At 41.3% G+C, this 16,483-nt stretch overlaps 1 protein-coding gene across 14 annotated transcripts in view; it reads left to right on the forward strand.

Moving 5' to 3' along the window:
- The window catches only part of RGS7 (regulator of G protein signaling 7), a gene marked incomplete at both ends in the record, with an annotated part of 439,059 nt that overhangs the window by 400,691 nt on the left and 21,885 nt on the right, over positions 1–16,483 (forward strand). For 12 of the 14 annotated variants that reach the window (XM_080698947.1, XM_080698950.1, XM_080698953.1 and 9 more), the window contains 5 exons: positions 1,382–1,443; positions 2,921–3,031; positions 7,834–7,959; positions 13,424–13,610; positions 16,274–16,363. In XM_080698947.1, the coding sequence (XP_080555073.1) occupies positions 1,382–1,443; positions 2,921–3,031; positions 7,834–7,959; positions 13,424–13,610; positions 16,274–16,363 (576 nt within the window). The remainder of the gene's footprint in view (positions 1–1,381; positions 1,444–2,920; positions 3,032–7,833; positions 7,960–13,423; positions 13,611–16,273; positions 16,364–16,483) is intronic. The other 2 variants (XM_080698943.1, XM_080698942.1) reach the window with 1 other exon arrangement.

A 16,483-nucleotide genomic window follows, 5' to 3' on the forward strand; every position in this document is an offset into this window, starting at 1 on the left:
TGATTCTGGATTTGCTTATTCACCACAATAAAAGTTTTAAATCTTCATAGCACCAGGCATGGTGGCACATGCTTGTAACCCCAGCATTTGGAAGGCGGAAACTGGAGGACACGGTTCAAGGATAGCCTCAGCTACTTATTGAGGTCGCTTGCAACTCAGACCCTTTCAAAAATAAAGAATAAAGCCGCGCGTGGTGGCGCACGCTTGTAATCCCCGCGCTTGGGAGGCAGAGACAGGAGGATCGCGCAGGTTCGAAGCTAGCCGCGTGCGCTGGCTTAGGAGACCCTGTTTCCAAATAAAAATGCAAAAATAGGTCTGGGAGTGTAGCCCAGAGATAGAGGGCTTCCAGGAACCCCAGTACCACCAAAAAATAAAAAATAAAAAATAAAAAAATAAAGAATAAAAAATTAGGTCTCCGAGTGTCACTCAGAGGTAGAATGCCCCTGGGTTCCATCCCCAGTACTGCAAAATAACAACAATAAAAATAAATCTCTCCGGGCATGGTAGTGCATGCTTATAATCCTTGTGCTTGGGAGGTGGAGACAGAAGGATCGCGCAGGTTCGAAGCCAGCCTCACTGGCTTAAGAGACCCTGTTTCCAAATAAAATATAAAATAGGTCTGGGAGTGTATCCCGGAGGTAGAAGGCCCCTGGGTTCCATCTCCAGTACCACCAAAAATTAAAAAAAAAAAAAATCTCCATAGCACCTTTAATATAGGGTTACATTTTATTAAAGCAAGCAGAATTTTCAGTCAGTCCTGTTCTTAATTTTTGTTGGCTATGTTTACACTGAATAGATTTTATGTTTTAATTTATTTGTTTTGTGGTACTGAGGATGAAACCCAGGGGCATTCTACCTCTGAGCTACACCCTCAACTCTATTTTTTTTTTTTTTTTTTTTTTTTTTTTTTGGTGGTACTGGGGTTCCTGGAAACCCTTCTACCTCCGGGCTACACTCCTAGTCTCTTAAGCCAGCGCGCTGGCTTCGAACCTGCGTGATCCTCCTGTCTCCGCCTCCCAAGCACGGGGATTATAAGCGTGCACCATCACGCCTGGCTCTCAACTCTATTTTTTATTCTTTATTTTAAAACAGGGTCTCACTAAGTTGCGGAGGGCCTCACTAAGTAATTGAGGTGGCCGCGAACTGGTGATCCTCCTGTCTCAGCCTCCCAAGTACTGGGATTATAACCTTGGGCCACTATGCCCGGCTTTAGATTTTAATTTGTATTAATTCTTAAGAGCCCTTTACTTTGCCTTTCTGGACAACTTTGGAATTTTATGATTCAGAATGTGCAATTGTTCAGAACTGCCCAGTCTACCAGACTGTAGATTGAAAATTGTAGCTGTTGCTTATATAACTACTTCTCTAACCCTCTTTTCAGATAAAATATTGGCAAATACAGTTAGATAGACATCGGTTAAAAATGTCAAAAGTTGCTGATAGGTAAGTATTTCAAGATGCCTATGTAAATTTAAAATTTTTCATGTAATAATTAAATGCATATTAGGAAAGAGAACCGAGATAATGACTATTTTGTTCCTCCTTTTGGCCCACAAAAAACTTTCAAAGCATGCTTTTTTTTTTTTTTTTGGCGGGTTTGGGGATGGAACCCAGGGGCATTCGACCTCTGAGTTACACCCCCTGCCCTATTTTTTTTTAATTCTTTATTTTGAAACCGGGTCTCACTGAGTTGCAGAGGTCTCACTAAGTAGCTGAGGCTGTCCGCGAACCCCGATCCTCTGGTCTCAGCCTCCCGAATGCTGGGATTACAAGCGTGCACCACCACGCCCGGCTCAAAGCATGCTTTTGTTGTGGTTTATAGGGCGGCATGATAGCTGTTGTCATGAGACCTAAAGGTTCAATCCTTGTAGAACTGAGAACCGGAGCAGAGCATCATTCAAAGGAGTCAGTCATTCCAGTTCCTCTGAAATAAATGAAACTTGACTCACAGGCCACATTTTGGCAACTTGGAGACTCTGAATTCATTTTTAACATTCAAACTTCTGTTACTGCGTATTTTCAGAACTCGAGTTAAACTCAGATTTTAGAATTGCCTTTTCTTTATTTGAATCTATTTTTAATGGAATTCATATTCTTCATTCTTGGGTACTGCCAAATCCTCCCTCTAACTCCTCTTCCTTCTCCCTTCTGTTTTTAAATATAGATTTTTTAAAAATTATTTTTGCCAGTGATTCCTCTTTTACCTAACTCTATAAATACTTTTTGTGTGTGCATGGTTCTGGGGATGGAACTCAGGGGCATTCTACCTCCAAGCTACACCCCCAGCCCTATTTTCAATTTTTTTATTTTGAAGCAGGGTCTCACTGAGTTGCAAAGGGCCTCACTAAGTAGCCGAGGCTGTCCAAGAACTGCAGTCCTCCTGCCTCAGCCTCCAAAAACTGGGATTCTATACTTTTTTACAAAACATTTATTTATTTATTTATTTATTTATTTATTCATTCATTCATTCATTCATTTATTGTGGTACTGACGGTAGAACCCAGGAGCATTCTACCTCCAAGCTACACTTCTAGCCCTACTTTTTAGTTTTTATTTTGAAACAAGGCTGGCTAAAACTTTCTTTTTAATCTCTTCTCCATGTTGGCTAAGGGAGTTCTGCTCTGTGGACTAGTTACCAAGGATGGTTACCAACTCGGAGCACTGTCCCGGCACTCACAGCTCCCCTGGTGCTTCTTGGAGTAGTATTGACTCCCATGGCATAGGACAGATGGAATCTTTACCATATTTGTCTGTCATTGCATGCATATTATTGAAACATAAAAATTGTCCTTACGTTCTGTTCTGTAACTGGGCAAGGATTATTGGCCATACATATGTGTTTCATCTCTCTTATATGGACTGTGCACAACTTTAGCCAGAAAACTGAGGAAGATGGACATTCTTTTTCTTTTTTTCCTAGCCTTTTAAGCTATACAGAACAGTATGTAGAATATGACCCATTCCTTGTGCCACCTGACCCTTCTAACCCATGGCTGTCTGATGATACTACTTTCTGGGAACTGGAAGCAAGGTAAGTGACACTTTCTCTTTCTTCCAAATATGCCATTTATTTCAGGGTATGAGTGAAATGAGAAGAATCCTATAGCCTATTAATTGTAAAGATGAGTTTACTCTTTATCTATATTGGCCCATGATGTAACATTCTTGTTCAAAACAATGGTAGTTGAACCTCAAAAGGCATTGGCTTTTGCATTAAGATTTGCATTGCGGAGAGAATACCATTCGACCATAAAAAGGATAGGATCTGTCATTTGCAACAACAAAGATGGAACTGGATCATTATGCTGAGTGAAATAAGCCAGGCACAGAAAGACAAGCACTCTGTGGAATCTAAAAAGTGGGTCACATCAAAGCTGAGAGTAGAAGGTGGTGCCAAAGGCCAGGCAGAGGATATGAGAGGAGGGCTAGCGAAGGGTGATTCATGAGTATTAATTCAAAAGCTAGAACAAAGTATTCTGAATATTTTCACCATGAAAATTTGATTAATGTTTGTGGAATAGATGTTTACATTTATTTATTTATTTATTTATTTATTTATTTATTTATTTTTGGTGGTACTGGGAATGGAACCCTTCTAACTCCAGGCTACACTCCCAGACCTATTTTATATTTTATTTGGAAACAGGGTCTCTTACACCAGCACGGCTGGCTTTGAACCTGCGCCATCCTCCTGTCTCTGCCTCCCAAGTGTGGGGATTACAAGCGTGCGCCACCACGCCCGGCTCCCCTGACTTAAACATCACATGATATATACATATACTTAATATTACATGGTACTCCCTATGCAGTTTTTATGTTTTTATGTAAAAGTTTAAGAAATAAATTTATTTTTAAAAAATGGCTTGCATTACTGGAAGAAAACTGCCTTAAAATTACAAGAGAGAGATTCAAGATACATTAGTCAGGGCTCAGACCTTTAGTCCTTAACCTTTAGCTCATTGCTATTGGCTTCTTTGAAAATCACATGGCCATAGAGATCCATGTATTCAAGCAGAGCGAATGTTCAACCCACACCTGTGAGCAAATACAAGTATGCCGTCGCACATTCATTCTTAAAACCAAATGAACATAATAAGCATTTGAAGAGCTGACTTAAGAAACCAAAGCCCCATTCAGGACTCCAAGTTTCTCTCTGTTCAGGGCAGCATTATACCATTAGGCTGGACAAGTCAGAGAGGCTCTGAACCGTGGGAATCGCCCACCTCCTTCTTTCCCATGCAGCCAGGGACCCTAAACATTGACAAGTCTAGTCTCCTCAGCCACGAGGTATAAATGTTGTAGATGAGGATGCTGGAACCCCACATGGGCCTCATGTTTAATCACAGAGGTCTTACACTAGTGTTGAAGCCTATCGAGTCCAGAGCTGTTCAACACACAGCCTGAAACTGCATTGTGCCGTGGTTCAGAAATGGGGCTTTGGGCTGGGCGTGGTGGCGCACGCTTGTAATCCCTGCGCTTGGGAGACTGAGACAGGAGGATGGCACAGGTTTGAAGCCAGCCTCAGCTACTTAGTGAGGTTCTTGGCAACTTAGTGAGACCCTGTTTCCAAATAAAATATAAAAAAGATCTGGGAATATAGCTTGGAAGTAGAAAGCCTCTGGGTTCCATCCCCAGTACCACCAAAAAAAAAAAAAAAAAAAAAAAAAAAAAGAAAGAAAGAAAGGGGGCTTTGGGAGCAAACTGTCTGGATCTTTGGATCTTTGCCCCGATTCCCTGACTAACAGTGAAAAATTATAACTCTCTTTGGACCTCAATTTCCTCATCCATAATATGAGAAAAATAATAGTATTTTCTTCAGAAAATTGCTGTATAAAAACACCAAAGAGTTTATGTAGACCACCTAGCACCTAATGCTCAAAAGATGTTTGACTTTATTATTAATCTTATGCTTCACTGTAGTTTCATGTCTGAAGGATAAATTAAAGACAACAACTTTAGCCAGCATGGTGACACAGGTCCCATGATCCCAGAACTTGAGAAGCTGAGACAGGAGAATCACAGGTTTGAGGCCAGCCTCAGCAGCTTAGCAAGGGCCTCCATAACTTCATGAAACCCGGTTTCAAATTAAAATATAAAATGGGGTAAGGTGTAACTCAGAGGAAGAATGCCCTTGGATTCAATCCCCAAACCCCCCCACACAGGATAGTAGAAATTATATTAAAATTATACCGAAAAGAAAATATTTGGAGGACGCGGCAGCAGCGCCATACTGCCGGCGGCAGCGGCGAGTTCACCGGACGGCTACAGCAAGCCGAGGTGAGCCGCTGCGGAACAGCCAGGCGGGATTTCTCAGCGAAGGAACATCTAAAGCTCCCAGTGGCTGAGCTCAGCACACGCTGCAGGGATTCAGAGTGGAAATCAAAACCAAGAAGAAATACGCCAGCCTCATGGCCGAGGGCGTGGCAGCGGCGCCATATTGCCACCGGCGGCAGTAGCAGCGAATTCACCGAGTCCAGTACGGCTACATCTGCGTACTCAAGAACAGTGAGTCAAATTGCGGGCCACAGAGGAGAAATCCCAGTACTGTACTCCTTGGGACTTGACCCAGTGGGGGAGTGGCGGTGGCAGAGATATCACACCATAGGAGAACGTGCAACCTGGCACCCCCCACAGTCTAAAGCAGCCTCTATCGACTCTCTGGGTCGGAGACTCTTTGATACAACCCAGTAAAGGAGTAGTGGGGTCTGAGATACTACTGACTCGAGATCCAGAACACCTTAAGTGAAGTCATAGTGACCCAAGGGAAGAACCCAGAGAAGGCACAAACTTCCGAAATCATGGGAAAGAGGAATAATACTAGAGCAATGAATGCTCACATCCCCACAACATCAGAACCCGATAAAACAGAAAATCAGAGATTTCTAGAAGATCAAATCAGGAAAATAACTGTAGAAATAATAGAGGTGCTTCGAAAAGAACTCAGAGAGAGCCAAAAGAGATAAAGGATGCAATTAATGAAGTAAAGGCCTCAATTCAAAGCACAAACAACCGATTAGACCACATGGAGAACAGAATCTCGCTCTTAGAGATGATCATTCCAAAAATGAACGCATAGTTTCTAATCTAGAAAAAAATATCCGACAGCAGGAATCTGATATTGAAGAAATATGGGCCCATTTTAAGAGAGCTAACCTAAGAATAATTGGAATAGAGGAGGGAAAAGAAAGTGAAACCAAAGGGATCAATAATCTCTTCAAGGAAGTAATAGCAGAAAATTTTCCAAACATAGAGCAAGAGGTTGATACACAGTTCCAGGAAACTTATAGAACTCCCTTTAGACAGGATCGGAGAAGAGGATCCCCACGCCACATAATTGTCAAAATGACCAATGTGGAAGCCAAGCAGAGAATCTTAAAGGCAACAAAAACAAAGGGCCAAGTGACATTCAGAGGCAAACCAATTAGAATCACTCCAGACTTCCCAAACCAAGTTATGAGAGCCAGAAGGGCTTGGAGTAACATATTCCAAACTCTGAAAGAAAACAACTTCCAGCCAAAAATGTCCTACCCAGCAAAACTTTCTATCAAATTAGATGGAGAAATAAGAAGCTTCCATGACAAACAGAAACTGAAGGAATTTATGTCTTCAAAACCAGCACTAGAGAAAATACTCAAAGAGATTAACTACAAAGAAGAAATAGCTAAAACACACCAGAACCAGAGAAATAAGATTTTCCATCCAACAGACAACTAAGATTGGTTATCTGTGGAGATTCATTATTTATGTTAGTCTTTTACCTATCTCTAAATTGTATTGTTTGCCTTTATTGTTAATTTTTAGGATTTCTAGTTGGAATATTAATATGCCTTCAGATATAGCATTTGGAAATATTTTATCCCATTCTATTAGTAACTTTTAACTCTGTTTACATTGTCTTTGGATATACAATATATTTTTTTTTATTTTTTAGGGAGTTTGTATACTCTTCTGTTGCCTGTGCCATTGAAATCATATCCAAGAAATCACTGCCAATTTCAATGTTGTGAGGTTTTATGACCTAGATTTTCTCCTAAAAGTTTATAGTCTTAAGATTTATATTTAGGTCTTTTATCTATTTTGAGTTAATATTTGTATATGGGATTAGTTAAGGGTCCAATTTTATTCTTTTCCATGTAATTATTATGTTTCAACAATATTTAGTTAAAAGATTATTATTTCCACCACCAAATGTTCGTGGAAACCTTGTCAAAAATAACTTGACAATATAGGGAAGAGTTTAGCTCTAGGCTTGTATTTAATTCCAATGGTTTATATATCTGCCTTTAGAATAGTACTACACTGTTTCTATTATTGTAGCTTTACATGGTTTGAAATCAGAAAATATATATCTTCTAGCTTTGTTCTTTTTCAAGATCGTTGTGGGTATCTAGAGTCCATATTCCATATTAGGATAGATTTTTTTTCTGAAAAAAATACATAAATATATGATAGTTTCACCTAAAAAAATAGAAAAAAATATTCTCTGGTAAGAAAGAAAGTAAAAAGAAATATTGAAATGTTATCTTTAAGTCATCAAAAGCTTGGTATCAGACAAATGAAACTGTTATGTGAGATTATCATTTTTAAGTTTGGATAAATTGCTATAATACTAGATGTCAACCACTAAGCCAAGCATGGGAGAGAGGGATGGGGAGAAAATGGGGTGGGGATCGGGTGGGGGCTGACTGGGCGATGTGTGCATGTATGTCTACAAAAGTTTGTATCCCACTATGATGTATGAATACAGTGCACCAATAAAAAATTTAAAAAAAAAATATTCATAATAAAGGGTTAAAAAAAAAGAAAATATTTGTCTTTGTTTTCTCTCTCTAGCAAAGAACCAAGCCAACAGAGGGTAAAACGATGGGGGTTTGGCATGGATGAGGCATTGAAAGACACAGTTGGGAGAGAACAATTCCTTAAATTTCTCGAGTCAGAATTCAGCTCAGAAAACTTAAGGTAAGGTACATTGCTGGTGCTTACCCCGTCTTGTGGATGTCTAGCTGTTTTGGACTTATGACGTCAATTTGCCTTTCACCAGGATCCTGATGATTTAGGATCCTGTTGAATTTCTGCCACCTAATGGAAAAGAAAGATAAGACTGTCCAACACTGCCAATTCCTCATAATAACTTAATTTTATGCTTTCATTTGTGCAGTGTAATTGTACCTCATAGTGAGGTTTAAAGTTATAGAAAAACACACGCACACAGCACTTGGTGTTTCCCTCCGCAGCCCACCCCGCTCCCCTCTCCTCCCTCCCCATCCATGTTAGTAGATTGGCAGTGACATCTTCATATATGGACATAGCGGTATTTGAGCTGTTTCCTCCCTCAGCTCTCCTGTTCGCTCTCCTCCCTCCCTCCCTCCGTCTCCTTCCACTCTTCTACTGGTCTCTTTCCTCATTTATCTGAAGTCCCTTGTGTTTTCTATTTTCTCTCTAGCTTCCACATAGGAGAGAAAATAGAAATAACTTGTTTTCACATTGTCTCTGTTTTTGCTTTAACTATATAAATTTAGTAACTTTTAATACATACTCCTTAAAGAAGGGCAACACTTAAGAGTGTTGGCTGGCCAATAATATTTCTCCAGTTATCATTGGTCTATCAGCCGTGACCTTCATTGACTCTTGCTTCTCAAGGAAGAGAAGAAGCCTGACTCCCTCTCAGGTATCCTGGACACAGCTGTAGGGGTGGCCCTGGGCTTTGCAGTCAACTGCGGCTGAGAGCTGGGCTGCCCTGCACTGTTCGTGAGCGCAGGCAGTGCTCAGCTCATCTACTGGAAACATCATCCCCATTTATTTTTAATGTTTTCTAACTTAAAAGCCACCTAGAAATGCCATTTTTAAACATGAAACTTTTGAGTGGATTTTAATGGATCTACTTGTGATTATTAAAGTGAATGATAACTTTTTACCACATGAAACTTTTTTTATGAGTCTGCTCATCAGTCTCCTTTTGAAAGCTGATGCTCCATTTTTACTTCACCACGACTTACAGAGTCCAGTGCTGGGTGTTGTCCTACTATTTCCAGGAGATTTAACAGTTACTGACACAGACCCCTTTAGGAATGCAGGGGTGCTGACAAATGTTTCTGGATGAAGCAGAAGAACGAGGACAGGACTTTAGGAGTTTAGTTTTCTGTGCTGACTGTCATCCCTGTTGGGGAGCAGCTCCCTGTCCTCTTTCAAGGTCAGGGGGACCCTTCCCAGAGGGTCTTTCACAAGATCCACGGTTGCTGAGGAGTGTCAGTGGGTCTGCTAGTTCACATTTCCATACTGAAGTCATGTCGTCAATGATTGAAGCAAGAATGCATACACAATAAAGCAAAGGTAAGGGCTACTTGGGCATATTAGTGACTGTGGGGTGAGTTTTCCTCTCCTGTAAGTTTTTGAAAAGACAGTGACATCACGAGGCTCGTGGGGTGAGAAGCCAGGTGAACCTCATCAACAGCACGGGGCCAAAGAAATCCTGCTCCTGCTTTAACTCGCATCCCAGCACACGGTGGACACAGACAAGAAAACACGACGCAGTGTCAGCAAGCTGCGGTTTTCCTTGGTTCTTTTTCTTCTCCATAAGAAAGATTTCAGACAGGAGATGGGACAGAAGAAAAATAAAGGATTTATTTAGCAGAGCAAGTAGAGTTTTGAAGGAAGGAGACCATATAAAAAGAAGGGGTCAGAGGGAAGAGAAACACTCCAGGTTGTGTGGTATTACAGTCCATCCCAGAGATGCAGAAGCCAGAGTCTTTCATGTGGGAGTTGTATCTGGAAGCCTCCTCCCGCTCAGGGTAGCCGTTGCTCATTTTCTCGCTGTAGCTGAGTGCGCCTGAGCCTAGGTGGAACCAGTGCAGGGAAAGGTCTACACCAGCAATGAGAATGATGACACACAGTAATTGCCAGACGCTGCTGTCCAGTCCACTTAAGGGTCGGCACACCTGCATCAAGTCCTGCCCCTGGTGTTTGAGCTTAGAATGTGGCTGTGGTCCTCCCACAGCTGCATGGGGAAGCTAGCTAACTTTTCTAATCCATCCCAAACCTTCTTCTGAGCCGCCCTGCTCATTTGTAATCTAACTGCCCTACAACAACACAAATGATGGCATCTAGCTAGGAAAAGTGCAGAGGGATGCCTAACCTAGAACTCGGCATCGTGGAGGTGTACCAGGAGAAGCTGCTTCCCGGCCGGGAGCTGGTAGTCAGAAGGAGATAACCAAGCAAACGGGGGAGAGGGAAGAAGCTCTGGGGCAAAAAGAATGGCACTTGCATATTCCTCTGTGTGCATGGATTGAATCGCTGTTTATTCCTCAGTTCAATCAGGCCTTAGCATTTCTTAATTCTATGCCAAATTAGTTTCCACACTAAGAAATTATATATAAGAAATGTTAGATGTTTTACATGTATGTTCATACACATAAATATATATTTCATGAGTATCCACCAATGTCTGTCATGTTTCCTTATTAAGATAGATAAATGAGCCGGGCGTGGTGGCGCACGCTTGTAATCCCCGCGCTTGGGAGGCAGAGACAGGAGGATCGCGCAGGTTCGAAGCCAGCCACGCGCGCTGGCTTAGGAGACCCTGTTTCCAAATAAAAATGTAAAAATAGGTCTGGGAGTGTAGCCCAGAGGTAGAAGGGCTTCCAGGAACCCCAGTACCACCAAAAAATAAAAAATAAAAAAATAAAGATAGATAAATGAGCCAGGAGTGGTGGCACATGCTTGTAATCCCAGCATTTGGGAGCCTGAGACTGGAGGATTGTGGTTCACGGACAGCCTCAGCTATTTATTGAGGCCCTCTGTAACGCAGTGAGACTCTCTTTCAAAATAAAGAATAAAAAATGGGGCTGGGGGTGTAGCTCAGAGGTAGAACACCTGTGGGTTCCATCCTCAGTACCGAAAAAAAAAAAAGAAGATAAATGACAGAAAGGCATTACTGCAGGTGGATTTTGAGCACCAGACGCAGCAGGAATGTGTTTTCCATCCACTGCTTCCATAAGCAGGCTGTCTATTTGGTGTTTCTGATCCTCGCCATGCGGCACTGGGCGTATCGCTGCCACGTCCGTGTGTCTGAGGCAGCTGGATCGGGATCACAGTGCAGGCGGACGGCATTCTGGGTCTTCTGTAAACCAGTACCGAGCTGCTGCCCACTGCTCCCAAATCTGCTTCCCACCGTACTCCTGCCGTGGATCTGTATTGCATCACATGCGGGGAGACAGAGCGGCCTCGCAGTTGACAGCCATGAACACCGGCAGTATCGCTCAGTGCCTCCTGTCTAAGCAGCGGCCACCACCCGAGGACCTGCTCTTGAGGCCACTCTGGGCACTTTCCTCAAATACTAGGACAGGAAAAAAGTCAAGAGACACTGTTTAGCCTTAAATACTTATTCCTCAAATACACCCTTTGCCCTCCACTGATGTGTGTTTCACTTATTCCTGTTTCAAGCAAAGAGCCCAGCAGAAAGCAAGTGCTACATAAGTGTAGTAATAGCACTAAGTTTACCATTTCATGGCTGAAAACGCACCGCACTTCAGTACCTGTGGTTAATTCATGTCGCTTCATCCAGTGGACCCCACTGAAACAGACGCCAGCACCCCACTTTTGATGAGGAAATAAAGGCATTAAAACACTTCCTTAGATTCTCGTACTGTTCAGTCAATAGAGGGGGCTATTAGCAGAGCCTTCTCCATTCTGGAGTCATTACAGCAATGACCAGGACTGGAGAGGCAGGGAGGGTGAGCAAGGCACCTGAGGGCAGGCTGTGAGCTAGGCACCCAGGGATTACCAGGGCAAAGCTCCAGCCACGCCCCCGCTAGAGGCATGCGGAAATAGGCCACCTCATCTCCACTGGTCAGGCTCCTCTTCTTTGAACCAGGGGAAATAATAGCAGCTGCTGTCTTGATTTGTGGGGACTGGATGAATGGATGGATGGATGATTCATAAGTAGATCCTTATTGCCTATTCATTCATTCATTCATTCATTCATTCATTCACTTATAGTAATTGGGATTGAACCCAAGGACATTCTAACTTTGAGCAATACCCCCAGCCCTTTTTATTATTTAAAAAAAAATTTAAACAGTCTTCTAAGTTGCTGGCCTTGAACTTGTAATACTCCTGTCTCAGCCTCCCAAGTATTGAGATTACAAGTGTGTGGCGTCTGCAATTGCCTGGTGCTTTATTACCAATTTGTTACTTTTCTTAATGCCCACATTAAAATTTAATAGATAAGGTACCACTTCTCTTAGCACTCCACAGCCTGAGTTTTTCCTATTTCTGTGGCCTTGCTCTCCATCCATGACCATGTCTGTCTGTCTAAGATGACATAGGCCTTTCAGTTTCTTTATTGTGTGTGGCTTACCTTCTATTAACAAATTATTACAATATACACACTATCTTTTTTAACATTATTTCTAGATGTTACAAAAAATAACCTAGAGTAAACTTTAAGCAATTAAACCCACGATACCCCATTCGCCTTCTTACTGTACTTTGCTGTCTGATGTTACCAGCCATGATATACTCTTGCTGTAAGTGAACATTCAGAAGGAAGTTGGTAAGGACTGGTCCACAGCTTCCGAGTTGCTATGATGTCTCTGCAAACTTGAGCCTTTTAAAAGTTGCATGCAAATGCTTGCTGCTGTGTCCATCCATATCTCTTTCAGTGAAAGCATTTAAAATGAGTTAATTGCCTTGATTTTTTTCAGCCAGGGCAATTTCTGACTTTGTGCTCAGGCCTCTCTTAGCTCCAGGAAAGATTTATAGTTAACTTTCTTACCATGTAGAACAGACACACCTCTCCATACTAACCCTCATTGCTGAAGAGGACTGAAGAATATGATATAATGGACCACTCCATCCCCACCCCAGTAGAAGCTCCATGCCCACACCCTTAATCCTCTTCCAGCTCCTATTCATTTATTTTCTTTCCCTTTTTCCTCCTCCACCTTCTTCCTCTCTCTTTTTCTCTCTCATTCTCTTTCTGTATGTTTGGTACTAGGGATTGAATCCAGGGGCATCCATACCTCTGAGCTACACTCCCATTCGTATTTTATTTTTATTTTTGAATCAGGGTTTCTCTAGGTTGCTCAAAGTCTGCCTACTTGCTGAGGCTGTTCTCGGATCTGCAATCCTCCTGTCTCAGCCCCCCAAGTCCTGGGGTCTCAGGAACCCGTGGCTGGCTGCTCCTATTCTTGTCTAGTAAATGGTTCTTTGACAATGCTACTTTGCTTCAGTAACATTAGTATTATATAGGTCAGAACTCTGGCAGATCTGACTTTAATAGCAACCATTTACAGGGGGCGGTTTACCTTTCAAGGCAGTGGAGGAGGGGAAGGGGGCCGAGGTGTGCAGGTGAACCCATGGTGTCTCACTACCGTAGGAATCGTCCAGTTGATGCCAGGGAAATGCTTGGTGTCTCATTTTGCAGATTCTGGCTAGCTGTGGAGGACCTGAAGAAAAGGCCTATTCGTGAAGTGCCCTCAAGAGTTCAGGAAATATGGCAAGAATTTCTGGCTCCCGGAGCCCCGAGCGCCATTAACCTGGATTCTAAGAGTTATGACAAAACCACACAGAATGTGAAGGAGCCAGGACGGTACACTTTCGAAGACGCCCAGGTCGGTGCCAGCAGTCAGTGCCGGGTCACTCACCTGCCCCTGAGATGCTCTAAAGCTTGAGTTTTATTTTCATTATCATTGTCATCTATTTTTAATATTTTCCACATAGGTAACCATGTAAAATAATTCTCACCGATCTAGAAAAGAACAAAGACATTTTACATCTTCTTTAAAGCCTAGTAATGTTTTATAAATATAAATATATTTACATGAGACTTTCCTGAAATAGCATATTTGAAATATTTGAAAACTTTTATTTTATTTTCTTCTCCATTGGGCAACCAGTGTTGAACACATATTAATGGAGTGCCCACCACTGTGTGTCTTCAATACTGAGATTCTGAGATTCCTAAAGTATTCGTTACTGTGAATTGTCAGAACCGAATCAGCTTAAAGTTTTAAACTCAACCCAGTTTTGTTTCTGCTGGAAAAATAAAATAATAGACTCAGACATTTGTTAATTTTTCAAGGTAATATTTTTAATTTATGGAAAGAAAATAAAAAGGAAATTGATTTTAACTTCCTAAGACAATATTTCAGGGTTATTTTCTTAAACCTAATATCTTTTTAGAAACAATTCAGATTTCGACTTTGTCCAGAAAAATATTTATGCTTAGGAAGAAAAATGAACTTGTAACGAGGGGCTACACACCCAGCCCTATTTTTTAGTCTGTTTATGTTTGAAACAGGGTCTCACTTAGGTGCAAATGGCCTTGCTAAGTAGTTGAAGCTGTCCGAAAACCGCAATCCTCCAGTCTCCGCCTCCCAAATGCTGGGATTACAAGTGTGCACCCCCACGTTTGTTGAAGTTGGCTTTTAAATCAGAACATGCATACTTTCTAATTTCTTAAACTTAGAGGTTAGAGACCATTTAAGCAACTTAGCAAGACCCTGTTTTAAAATGAAATAGAGATAGGGGTCTAGCTCAGAGGTACAATGCCCCTGAGCTCAATCAGAAAGAAAGAAAGAAAGAAAGAAAGAGAGAGAGAGAGAGAGAGAGAGAGAGAGAGAGAGAGAGAGAGAGAAGAAAGAAAGAAAGAAAGAAAGAAAGAAAGAAAGAAAGAAAGAAAGAAGAGAGAGGGAGGGGAGGAAGGAGGGAGGAAGGGAAGGAGAGAGGGAGGGAGGGAAGGAGGGAGGGAGGGCGGGCAGTGGGAGGAAGGAAGGAAACAGGTTTTGACTGCTAACCAGACTCTCCTTCCCCAGCGCTCAACTGTGGTCTCCTACATGAAAATAATAACATTTTACAGAGATGCAGAAAAGAAAGCAAAATAAAAGTTCTGGCCCCATTGCTTGTTTTTTTTTCCTGATTTATCTTTCTTTAAAATCAAGATAAAATGTCAAGTATTATTATGAAGGCTACAACGTGTCCAAGCACCCCTGGCATATACTCAAGTATATTCAAGTACTTACCTTGCACACCCAAACTTTGTTAAATATCTACCATTCCTTAATCCTCTCAACAGTGTTATAGATTATAAAATTAGGGATAAAATGAATAAATTAATCCAAATTTACTGTTTATCTGTAGTATATCTTGAGCAAGATAGGATCTAAGTCGCAAATGTTTAACTCCAAAACAGATGTCATTCTACATCTAAATAATTTATGATGCACTTCCAAATTTATCACATTCTTGAAGCTTGACCTTCAGTATATCTCGAGGTTAATTGTGCATGATATTAAAAGGATTCTGAGTAAGTTATCACTGGTGTGTTTAAGACTAGCAGATATATATTTAAATATATATTTTCTCCCAACACGAAGCGATTGGGGCATCCAAGATATTCTCAAATAGTTTTAAACTCTGTATTTAATGAATATTTTACCAAGTAGAAAGACCAAGGGGCATTTTAAATTCATGGAGCCACAGCAGATGAATATAACTTTTCTTTGAAGTTATATTTCTCTGAAGTTATATTCAGATGAATATAACTTTTCTTTGTTTGCCTTTGTCTACCAACATTCGTCATTAAACTAGAACAGGGGCCCTAGAACATTAAACTAGAACAGCTCAGTGGTAGAGTGCTTGCCTAGCATGCACGGGGCCCTGTCTTCCACCCCCAGGACTGCAGAAAGAAAAACCAATAGAACAAGGCAGGCTTGCTAGGAGTGAACGATCCGACATCTCGCTAATCTGCCACCTCATGAATTAAAAATAAAAAGTAAAAAGACACGAATTTGAAGATTTAGCAATTAAATATCACAAAATTTATTTTGGGACTTAAGCTCTAATTCAAATTAGGTGTGGATGACAGTTTTCCATATAATTGGTACCAAACAGATGAATCATCTGGGCTGACTGCCCCCTCCCAGAGGTGTCTGGGGGATTGCTCAATCTTGACTTCATGTCATCTACTTTTGGCCTGGAGTGGTTTTGAAAGAGAAGATTTATTTATATTCTCAAATGTTTGATATAAACCAACAACTTGATTTGAAATGGACCAAATTCAATTTTGACAAAAATAACTCAGCAGCTCCCAAAAAATTTAAACGTTGACCCACGAATGACAGAGGAGATCAGAGATCTAAATGTGCTCTGAACACAGGGCGTTCTTACCAGCATTGGCATTGCTGGGTTTAGCTACCATTAGGTTTGCTCCTTAACCACACATAGGATTCTTATAAAATAATAAAGAAGTATTTCAACCATTATTTCTTTCTAGGAGCACATTTACAAACTTATGAAAAGCGATTCATATCCACGTTTTATAAGATCCAGTGCCTATCAGGAACTTCTACAGGCAAAGAAAAAGGTATTGGTTCTTTGTGACTTTTCTTGAGCTCGTTCTCAGTTATAATTATTTGGAGTAATTACCTCTGCTGGGCCCAGGGTATAAAAAGAATGGTAAGTGAATGTACTCCAAGAACCTCTC

This window comes from Muscardinus avellanarius (genome assembly GCF_963383645.1).
Source record: "Muscardinus avellanarius genome assembly, chromosome: 7".
NCBI classification, from domain to species: Eukaryota; Metazoa; Chordata; class Mammalia; order Rodentia; family Gliridae; genus Muscardinus; species Muscardinus avellanarius.